The sequence below is a fragment of the Vulpes lagopus genome, chromosome 14 (assembly GCF_018345385.1).
Source record: "Vulpes lagopus strain Blue_001 chromosome 14, ASM1834538v1, whole genome shotgun sequence".
Classification (NCBI taxonomy): domain Eukaryota; kingdom Metazoa; phylum Chordata; class Mammalia; order Carnivora; family Canidae; genus Vulpes; species Vulpes lagopus.
The window spans coordinates 30669350-30680530 of NC_054837.1; the positions used below are offsets into that span (position 1 = coordinate 30669350).

The 11181-nt window shown below is 45.6% G+C and overlaps 1 protein-coding gene across 1 annotated transcript; it reads right to left on the bottom strand.

Moving 5' to 3' along the window:
• Positions 1-128: 128 nt before the first annotated feature.
• Positions 129-11149, bottom strand: EIF2B1 (eukaryotic translation initiation factor 2B subunit alpha). Its single transcript, XM_041728767.1, has 10 exons — positions 10999-11149; positions 9659-9760; positions 8465-8601; positions 8253-8369; positions 6343-6455; positions 5325-5393; positions 4423-4498; positions 2105-2230; positions 977-1187; positions 129-671 (listed from the first exon to the last, which is right to left on the bottom strand). The coding sequence occupies exons 1-9, from the start codon at positions 11009-11011 to the stop codon at positions 1023-1025; spliced, it is 918 nt and encodes a 305-aa protein (XP_041584701.1). The 5' UTR covers positions 11012-11149; the 3' UTR covers positions 129-671; positions 977-1022.
• Between the last annotated feature and the right edge of the window lie 32 nt (positions 11150-11181).

The window sequence follows — 11181 nt, forward strand, 5'->3', positions numbered from 1 at the left end:
TACCTTTGGGCCTCAGGTAGCACTCAGTACTGATGCAACACCATATCAAAATATTTCATATAATTTATTTGAAAAGATGCTGAATTTGTACCCAAGTATAATTTTTAAAAAGCTGTTCAGGATCAAAATACTTCATATAATTTATTTGAAAAGAGGCTGACTTTGTACCCAGGTACAGTTTTTAAAAAGCTGTTCAGAAGCAGAATTTAAGGGAAATTCACATCTTTCACAGATACAGAATTTCAGTGTGCAGGTGTTTTGGAAGGTCTTCATACATGATGAGCCACACATTGCTACTCCTGCTAAATGCTGTCTCTAACTTCCTTGGGTTCTTTTGGTGATTCCCATTCTGTCTGTCCCAAGCTTGATGATGGGACGGCAACTCTGGGCTTGTGGTCACCACGCTGGAAGCCTCCTGTAAATTCAACCTGGGTTTCTGGCCTTTCTCATAAGGCACCGTTTGTAACATGTCCTGGGCAGTTGTTGGTTCCTGTAGGGCTGCCTGGGTGCAGGCAGGAATGTCTGCTTTTTCAGGCAGGCCTGCATTTCTTTCATCGATGCTTTTGGCAATTCAGTCTGGAGTGCAGGAAGAAGGGAGGTGGGCCTGGGCATGTCTTTCATTGGTTAAGTAGCCAAAAACTTAACTTGTATTTCTGGACACTGGAAAGTGTCTGGAAACCATAAACACAATTCAGGTTAGGTTTTAGGAAAACCATGAATACATTTTAGATGGGCTAAACTGGATAAAAAATTCTCCAGATCTTATTAGGGTTTTAGGTCCTAAGTCTTCATTTAAAAAGAAAAAAATCAGTTTTAGGGGTGTCTGGCTGGCTCAGTCAGTGAAGCATGTGACTCCTGATCTCAGGGTGGTGAGTTCGAGCCCATGTTGGGGGTAGAGATTACTTAAAAATAAAATCTTTAAAGAAAAAAATTTCACTTTTGGTCTGGCTCATGGAGGGGTCAAGAGGCTACTCACCTTGCCCTAAGTATGTTGGCTGTGCGCCGGCAGGAGGATCCAGCGCTTACAGATACAACTTGATGAGCTCATCGCTGACTGCTGAGGGTGTCAACACTCCCAAGTCTGTAAACAGCAGTGTTATTAAGGAAGGGGAGGTATAGTCGACCCACGGGTGCTCCTCTTTGAGATCTTGTTCCGTCTGCACAGTCTTAAGAGTATCTGCCTTATACTGAGGAGACAGGAAACACATGTTGGTTTTCCCCACACACCCAGGGCTCAGATGTGACGTGGGCTTGGCCTGTGTAATCAGTGTACTACTCCCTGAACATGTTCTGTGTTCCCCAGAGGTGGGGGAAGCCAACTGTGCAGCATATTGGCGAGGAGGGCACGGTGCTGCAGGGGAGCCAGAGGATGGTGGCCTTTGGGCTGACAGCCTCAATTTAATGATAAACTGTCTGCCCTCACTGCTGTGCTGGAGTCACTGCTCCAAGCTTCTTGAGATAACAATTTAGAGTGTACAGAGTGCTTACTATGTGCCTGGCACGTGCCAAGCTTTTCTCCAGGATTATCTCAGAACTGTCAGATCGCTCAGCACTTTCATCTCATTTTAAAGATGACTGAAGCCCAGAATGTAAAATGAGAGTGCTTGCCCCAGGTCACATGGTCAGTAAGCGGTGGAGATGGGGGCTGGAGCCTGGATGACTGACTCCAAGGCTTGGACTGAACCATCAGTTCTCCCTGTATCCTCCCAGCCCCTTCTTGTGCCTGAGAGAGACGGAGAGACTGAAGTTCTGGGGACAAATGGGACTCATTCTGAGCTCAGCCAACAACTGATCTTTGTATCCCAAGTGTTAGAGAAACTAGTGATGGGAAGGGAGTAACTTACTGAAATATTCTTACACTGCTTCTTCCCAAAGGCTTCAGTTTAGACTCAATAGCCCTGGGCAGCCCAGGTGGCTCAGCGGTTTAGCACCTGCCTTCGGCCCAGGGTGTGATCCTGGAGTCCCGGGATCGAGTCCTACCTCGGGCTCCCTGCTTGGAGTCTGCTTCTCCCTCTGCCTGTGTCGCTGCCTCTCTCTCTCTCATGAATAAATAAAAATCTTTATAGACTCAAATACCCCTTCAAATATGTAAAAAAACTCTTGCCTTAAACTTATCTGGGACATCCTGCTGGTTTAGTGGGAAGAGTCGTACAAACTTGAAACTTTCTGCAACGACATAAAAAGGCTTGTTCTGTGCTTTGGCGCACACGGCCATCTGGTTGGTTCCAATCTGGAGACACAGAGAAAATGAAGGATGAGACCTTATAGCACATTCAAAAGCATGTGAGTGACTATATAATATATGAAATCTGGCTTTGGAATTAAAGAAGATCTTTCAGTTTTTTATTTTTTTAAATTTTATTTATTTTTTTAAAGATTTTATTTATTCATGAGAATACACAGAGAGGAGAGGGAGAGAGAGGGAGAAAGAGGGAGAGAGAAAGAGAGAAAGAGGCAGAGACACAGGTAGAGGGAGAAGCAGGCTCCATGCAGGGAGCCCAACCCCGGGTCTCCAGGATCACGCCCTGGGCTGTAGGCGGTGCTAAACCGCTGAGCCACCAGGGCTGCCCTCTTTCAGTTTTTTAAATGCTTATTTGAGAGAAAGAACACAAGCACAGAAGCTGAGAGAAAAGCAGGCTCCCCGCCAAGCAGGGAGCCCAACATGTGGCTCGATCCCAGGACCTTGAGATCATGACCCGACCAAAGGTAGATACTTAACCAACTGAGCCACCCAGGCACTCCTAAAGAGGATATTTTTAAAAAGAGGACATGGGATGCCTGAGTGGCTCAGTGGTTAAGCGTCTGCCTTCGGCCCAGGGCGTAATCTGGAATCCCGGGATCGAGTCCCACATCTGGCTCCCTGCACGGAGCCTGCTTCTCCCTCTGCCTGTGTCTCTGCCTCTGTCAGGAATAAATAAATAAAATCTTAAAAAATAAAAAGAGGACAGAATAGACATTTCTCCAAAGATATACAAATGGTCAGTACACACATGCTCTAAAGATGCTCAAGATCCTCAGTCATCAGGCAAACGCAAGTCAAAACTACAATGAGATACTACTTCACACCTATTAGCATGGCTATACATTAAAAACCAAAATAACAAGTATTGGCAAAGATGTAGAGGAACTGGAATACTTGTATATGCTGAGAATGGAAAAAGGTACAGCTGCTGTGGAAAAGTCTGGTAGGTCCTCAGAAAGCTAAACATGGGGCAGCCCTGGTGGCTCAGCGGTTTAGCGCTGCTTTCGGCCTGGGGTGTGATCCTGGAGACCCGGGATCGAGTCCCATGTCAGGCTCCCTGCATGGAGCCTGCTTCTGCCTCTGCCTCTGCCTGTGTCTGTGCTTCTCTCTCTCTCTCTCTGTGTCTCTCATGAATAAATAAATAAAATCTTTAAAAAAGAAAAGCTAAACATGGAATTACCATGACTCAGAAGTTCCACTCAGATACATACCCACAGGAACTGCAAATAGGAACTCATAATTGTGCACCTATGTTGGCAATAGCATTATTCACAATAGCCAAAACGTAGAAACAACTCAAGTGGACAGGAATGGGTGGACAAACAAATGTGCTATATGCCTCGGTGGCTCAGTGGTTGAGCATCTCCCTTTGACTCCGGGCGTGATCTTGGGGTCCCAGGATGGAGTCCTGCATTGGGCTCCCTGCATGGAGCCTGTTTCTCCCTCTGCCTGTGTCTCTGTGTCTCGTGAATAAATAAATAAAATCTTTATTTAAAAAAAAAAAAAAAAAGAGGGATGGAGGTGACACCTGCTATCACAAGGATGGGCCTTAAAAACATCATGCTGAATGTGGGGCGCCTGGGTGGCTCAGTCGGTGAAGTGTCTGCTTTCAGCTCAGGTCATGATCTCAGTGTCCTGGGATTGAGCCCCATGTCAGGCTCCCTGCTCAGTGAGGACCCTGCTTCTTCTCCTTCTGCCCCGACTCATGTGCTCTCCCTCTCAAATAAATGAATAAAATACTTAAAAAAAGAAAATATCGTGCTGAGTGAAATCATGCCACTGAACGCTAAATGTGAAAACTGTATGTTATGTGTCTTTCACTACACACAAGAAACAAATGATCATGAAATCTTCCCATGTTAGGCAATGGGCAAAGAATTTTAATACTACTTTATACTGATGTCAAATATGCTCGGTTTAAAAAAAAACAACCAACAGTCAAACTCAATTCCAGTTAAAACATGTTTTGAAAAAAGATAAACTGTATTCCCATGATTCACAGAGATCAAAGAAATGTGACCAGAATTGGCCATTGTAGTGATCTCTGGGGCCAAGGAAACCATTGGCTGTGATGGTGACATATGGAGACTAAGCAGAATGGAAGAGTGGATGCCAGGATGGGGGTCAGCAGCCTGGGTCCACGTCAGGGGCAAGGAGTTATACAGAACTGATGTTCTTACCTTGTTGATAATTCCCCCGTTTTCAACAACTCCTTCAGCACCAACGATGACCAGATCCACTTTCTCCATGATATAGCTAAAAAAATTAAAGCAAAAAAAAAAAAATTTTTTTTTTTTAAATATTTTACTTATTCAGGAGAGACACAGACAGAGGCGCTCCCCCATGGCTGCTGGCACATGTACACAGGTGTGGTGACCGATAATGAGGATTTCATGACCTGATGTGATCCTTGCTACTTGTGTGGTACATACTGTTTTCTGATCTACTTCAATACAAACAGAACAAAAATTTAAAAGCCTGTTGTGATCTAAAGTTGGAAAAGAAATTATGTAATTCAAGAATCTTTCAGCTAAGATAAAGGCCAATTTACCTTTGAAAATGAACAATTAAGGGAATTCTTCAAAATGTTTTCTTCTGAATGCATTCTTAATTTCCTTATCAGCTGCTTTCTGTGTGTTTGTATTTTTCTGAGAGACTTTCAGTCCTGTTTTCTTTTGTGAGGTACACTGACAATTCTCTGAACACCTGTCCTCAGTTTTAGGACCAAAGTTGCATGAGTGAGTCACAGAATCCCAGAGTGCCACTGAGGATAGCTAGCCCATGCCTTCCTGTAAAGAGGGAGCACTGATGATGTGTGCTGATCCTAACCCAACTTTTGCATCGTGCTCTTAAAATGCACCATAAAACTACATAAACGACTCTCATTCTCTGCAACACCCTACAGCTTGTGTCCTGCATACACTCTTAAGACCTTATAATGAGCTTGCTGGATTAATGCAGCCATCAATTCAAAGGCAGGACGTTACCCAATGAGGTTTTATCAATCTAGAAACCCTGCTCCAAGGCAAACCTGGGAGTGGGTGAGGAAAAGCAACCGTGCTCAGGGAAGATGGGAACTTACCCAACAGCAGCATCCAGGACCACAGTGACAGGGACGTTGAGGTGGCAGAGAGCTTTGGCCATTTTCTTACTGGAAAGTGACATTTTGAGAACAGAAAAAGTTGAAGAGAGTGATGTATAATGAGTCACTTAATTTGGACAGTGGTCAATCAAATTAGCTTGAAACTCAGTTCATAGGGATTAAGGGGCACATCCCAAGACTCTGGATGAAAGAAATAAGAATTTGGGTTCTTTAGAAGAAAATAGGTATTTCAGGAAAACAATATTCTTGGGGAGTCTGGGTAAGAGAACCAAATTCAGAAAAAAGGATAAAGCTTCTTCTTTCATTATCTTCTATTTTTTTTAAAAAAGATTTTATTTATTTATTCATGAGAGCAGAGACACAGGCAGAGAGAGAGCAGGCTCCATGCAGGGAGCCCGACGTGGGACTCGATCCCGGGACTCAAAGATCACGCCCTGCCCCAAAGGCAGGCGCTAAACCGCTGAGCCACCCAGGGATCCCCCTTTCATTATCTTCTAGATGAATATGTGAATTATCTAGTCCTTGATAAAAATCTTTCCACTGATGTATCTGTTGCTGTTCCTCTGATTTAACTACTAAGTAAACAGCCTAGATCCTGTACTGTGGCTACTGCCAATTCACAGGGATCTTCCTTCAGGGGCAGGAAGACACCCAAAGGCAATGCTGGGTAACTGGCCACTCGGGGACATGTTCTGGGGCTTCCCACACAGGTTTTATTTTATTTTATTTTTTATTTTTTAATTTTTATTTATTTATGATAGTCAGAGAGAGAGAGAGAGAGAGAGAGAGAGGCAGAGACACAGGCAGAGGGAGAAGCAGGCTCCATGCACCGGGAGCCCGACGTGGGATTCGATCCCGGGTCTCCAGGATCGCGCCCTGGGCCAAAGGCAGGTGCCAAACTCTTGCGCCACCCAGGGATCCCCCCACACAGGTTTTAATCCTCAGTTTGCACTTTAGAATGACTGCTGGGCCCAGAACCAAATGGAATGATACTTGCCCTGATAAATCAGGCTGTGACTCTGTAATGTACACACTGAAACGCTTCTTGGCCGCCACGGCTGCCTCCAAAACTCTCAGGACCACTCTGGAGTAGGCGTGAGTTAATATTCTCTGTGGACCAAGAAACCTCTGTCAAAAGGGCAAGCTTAGCAGCGATCACCTGCACTCTGCCCCGCTAACGCAGGCTCCCAGTACCCCACGGCTTCTCTGTATGCCTTCTCACAAACCAAATGGCATCAGGAAGGAGATCCTCGATGGCACATCTATTGTGGGTCACCTCTTCCTACAGCAAATGCGGGAGTGGAATCTCCATGTGGTGTTGCTCACAAGATCCAAAAGCCTTTCTGTCCAAAGGCTCTGTTTAGTTCTTTTGGGCTGGCTTTCCCATTTCTAAGACATGGTTTGCACACTCAGGTCCACAGGCATTAGGCAGGCTGCATAAAGAAATGCAGCAGCTCAGGCAGGGCTAGCAGCAAAGAGGAGAGGCCAAGTTCCAGCTGCTGTCATGTGGTCTCACAATTGCCAGAGCATCTGATATTTTCTTGAAAATCCAAGACATAAGGGTTGGCTACTTAATTTTTAAAAATTAATAAATACCATTTGGGGTAAACACAACCTATCTGTGGGCTGGATACAATACGCAGACACTCACTTCACCTTTGTTCTAATGAACAGACTAAATGGTTCTACATAATGCAAAATGGATGCACAGAGCACCTTAGCTCCTTTCTGGGCCTCCCCCAGGAGCTTGTTAGCAATGCAGATTCTCAGCCCCACCCCAGACCTGCTGAATCAGAACGTCCCTGAATGAGATCCCAAGGTGGTTCATCTGTAGGTTTAAATGTGGGCAGCTCTGTTCTGAATTTAGCCTAAAGTCAGTGCTGATGCAGGTAGGTATTAACAGGTTCAAACACACCAGAGCAAATGAAACCCGCAGAAAGCTGAGTGCAGGAGTTTGGTGGAAACAGAGGGGCCTTAGCAAGAGGCAATCCTAATCTTGCCTCCATTTGCCCCAAAGCAGCTTTGTTTGCAACTGGCTTTTGTACAAATTCCACTCACAACTATTACATCATTTATTGAATAACACACTTCAAAGGTTGGGAAGGGGATAATAAAGCAGGACAAGATTTCAGAGTCAAAAATGCAAGTAAATAATTTTATGGTCTGAGGCTGGGGTGGCAGAAGAGGGACGCCATGGAAGAGATATCATAAAGGTTTTACTGCCCCTTTGCTGGCGGACTGGCTTAACCTGCAGCTCCTGTCTTCACCTACAAACACTTGGCAGCTCTGCATCTCTGAAATAGCACTAGAGATGAAATTAAAGACAACACCCCAACACAGTGCTAATCTTCCCTGGAAGACAGTATGGAAGACAGTATGAACCAGTGCCAACAGCTGTTAGGTGGTGATTTGGGTTTAGTACGTAACCAGTAATGAAAATACTTCTTTGGTAAAGACATCTTATTAAACCAAGAATCCATGCTATCCCAGTGGTTTTTCTCTTCCTGTTTATTTATTATTTTTAAGTAATCTCTACACCCAATGTGGGGCTCGAACTCATGACCCCAGAGATCAAGAGTCACCACTCTTCTGACCGAGCCAGCCAGGCGCGCCCCTGCCTGTTTAATATAATAGACTCTGTAATAACATCTACACATTTCTTTAGTGCTTACTGTGTGCCAGGCATAGTATAGGGTCCTTAGGTCATCTCATTGCCTCCTCCCACAACCTGATGAGGTGGGTGCTGTTGTTACCTTTATTTAACAGATGAGAAAACTACAGCACATAGAGGTTAAGTAACTTGTCCAAGGTGACACAGCAAGTAAGTGGCAGAGGAGAGATTTTACCCCAGGAGTCTAAGTCCAAAGTCTCTGCTCCCAATTACTGCACATAAGAAAATCTACTCACCGCCCCATCTTTGATGAAAGTATGGCAGAGATCTGCAATTTTATTTCTTGATAGGGATGTTCTCCTGAGAAAAAGTTCTCCTCGCTCTATCATGATCTTTTTACATTTAGAGTAATCCTTAGAAGAAAAGAGAAAAATGTGGAGGAACTGAGATCCAAGTAAAGTAGCCAAACAAAGAAGTAGAAAGGTAACCCAAGGAAGGCAGGGCTTACAGAGTATTCCAGGGAAGTAAGGCTGATGAAACGCAGGAAGAGCTTCCCGCCGGAGGACACGGCCACGGAGGAGTCCACACCACACAGGGTTCCTATGGCACTGGTAAGATTGGCTCGCAGGCCCTGGATCGTCTCCCCTGGATTGATCACATGAGGAATGTAATGTTCAGTTTATCATCACAGCCCCTTGGTGGGTATGTGATGCAAACATTTCATTTGTTCAACCAGTGTTTACCGAATGCATCCTCTATGGCAGTGGCAGATCAGCGAGCAGATAGACAGGGTCCCTGCTCTGATAGAACTCTCTTTCTAGTGGCAAAAACCAAGCACACAAAGAAATACACAAGTTACAGACTGAACGAGGAAAGAAAGCAGCAGCATGTTGAGAAGTAAGGGGCTACTTTAGAAAGCTAACAGGGATGGCCTCTGAGTGGAGGCCATTTAAACTGAGACCTGGGTAAAAAATGATCCAGCCACATAAAGATCCAGTAGGAAGGGTGTAGGTGTAGACTACAACACAAAGATCCTGAGATGGAAACAAACTTGATATGACAGAGAGGCCACCGGGGCTGACACACAGTTTAGTGAGGGACGGCGTGGGAGGAAATGAAGAGGAAGTGGCAAGGTGAGGTCTGTGAGGTGGTGTAGGCAAGGTTCAGGTATTTGGGTGTTATTGTAGGTACAGTGGGAAGACACCATGGCTTTAGGCCAACCCTTCAAATTAAAGAAAGCATTATTATTACTATTACTATTGTTGTTATTTTGCTTATAAACGATGTCATGCTCTACCAACAAACTTACATTTAGGATGCCTGAACAAGTAGGCAATCCCAATGAATGACATGAATACTAGAATTCTGGGATACTCTGTAGCAACTGCACAAATTCTGGCATAAGTCAGAAGCTGCATAAAAACTTGCAAAGCTGAACTATTGCTATAATTTAAGCTTCATGGTTAACTTGATATAACATGCTCACTCTTGATTCAAAGTGTATCTCACTTATGAAAGGGGACTCATTTAATGATAACCAGTGGGCTCTTTCCAAGTTAAAAGGAAGACTGACATGAAGGAGAAGCTGGACTTGGAGCTGCATTACCTTACGAGCGCCGGACACAGTCTTACTTCCTAAACTTCTGACAGTTACTAGAGGTCTTCCCTAACACCCAAAGTGTTCAAATATCACTCTCTTCACCTTTATCTCTCTTCAAGAACTCCAGCAAAGTCCGGATGGCAGCTACTGCTGAGGCCATGTCAGGATCTTCTTTCATCTGAGACTTAAAGTATTCAATTAGCTCTGGGGAGGGAGAAAAAAGTGATTAATCAAATTCATTTAGTAGGATGTAAGACCAGAGAGCTTTTCAATGACTGCTGACCCTAACAAGCAAACTGATTTTATTTATTTATTTTTTTAAAAGATTTTTGTTTGAGAGAGCACGCATGGAGTGGGGTGGGAGGGGGAGAGAGAGAGAAGCAGATTCCAGCTGAGTGGGAAGCCTGATGCCGGGCTCGATCTCAGCACCCTGAGATCATGATCTGAGCTGAAGACAGACATTTAGCGAACCGACTGAGCCACCTAGGCACCCCAGAAGCAAACTGTTTAAAAAAAAAAACTTTCTTTTCAGGGTGTTTGGCTTCAGGGGCATTATAAATGTTGATAGGAATAGAGATGACACCACTTTAGTATTTACGAGCTGTCTTTCTCACTCTTTAAAAAAGATTTATTTACTCATGAGAGACACACACAGAGAGAGATAGAGGCAGAGACACAGGCAGAGGGAGAAGCAGGCTCCATGCAGGGAGCTCGATGCGGGACTCGATCCCAGATCCTGGGATCATGCCCTGAGCCGAAGGCAGACGCTCAACTGCTGAGCCACCCAGGCATCCCTGTCTTTCTCATTTTTTGAAAAAACCTATCCGTGCACAAAAAGCATAAAATTTAAGCACCACCCCATGATAACAGAAGGTCATCCTCCCTCAAATCCTTGACTACAAGTCCTAGGAGAATCCCAGAGTCAACCACTTCATCAATTTACCCTCCACCTGTCCAGACAGTCGATGCCAATTCTAGCCTGTTCACCCACTTACACACATACATGTATATGCAGAAGCCCATCCCGCTCTTATTTCTTTTAAATGAGAAATATAAGTCAGTTTGCCCTGGTGTTTCACTTAATGAACCATCCTGGTAATCAGATGAGCGCATCAAAAACGTCTTTAAAAAAAAATTCTAGTACCAAATCCAAGAAGGCGGGGAATCACAACGGCGGAGATGTGCACACCCAGCCTAAGTCTCCCTTTTTTGGAGGTGGGCATTGGGAAGCGGCGGGAGAGGAAGGTCTGGGGATACCCTGAAGACCCATCCCCCGGAGACAGGGGCAGCGGGAGGGACTGAGCTGCGACTGGAAGCAGCAAACACAGCCCAGCAGCCAAGCCTGCGAACGGATTTCTCGCAGGGCCCCGCCCGGCGTGCCAGGTGGGGGGACCCCTGCGGGCTCCGCTTCAGCTCCAGCAAGCCCGTCCATTACGACTTACCCTTGTCGTCCATGGCGCCCTCTGGATCGCACAGCCCGAGGGGACCCGGACAGCCCGCGCTGCTGGAGGGGGTCCCGCCGCCGCAGGCGCTCGCGGCCACAGGGACTGCCAGCACGCAGCGCGTCTCCGCACCCCACTTCCGGCGCCATGGGGGCGGGGCCCTGGGTACGGCGCGTGGCCTGC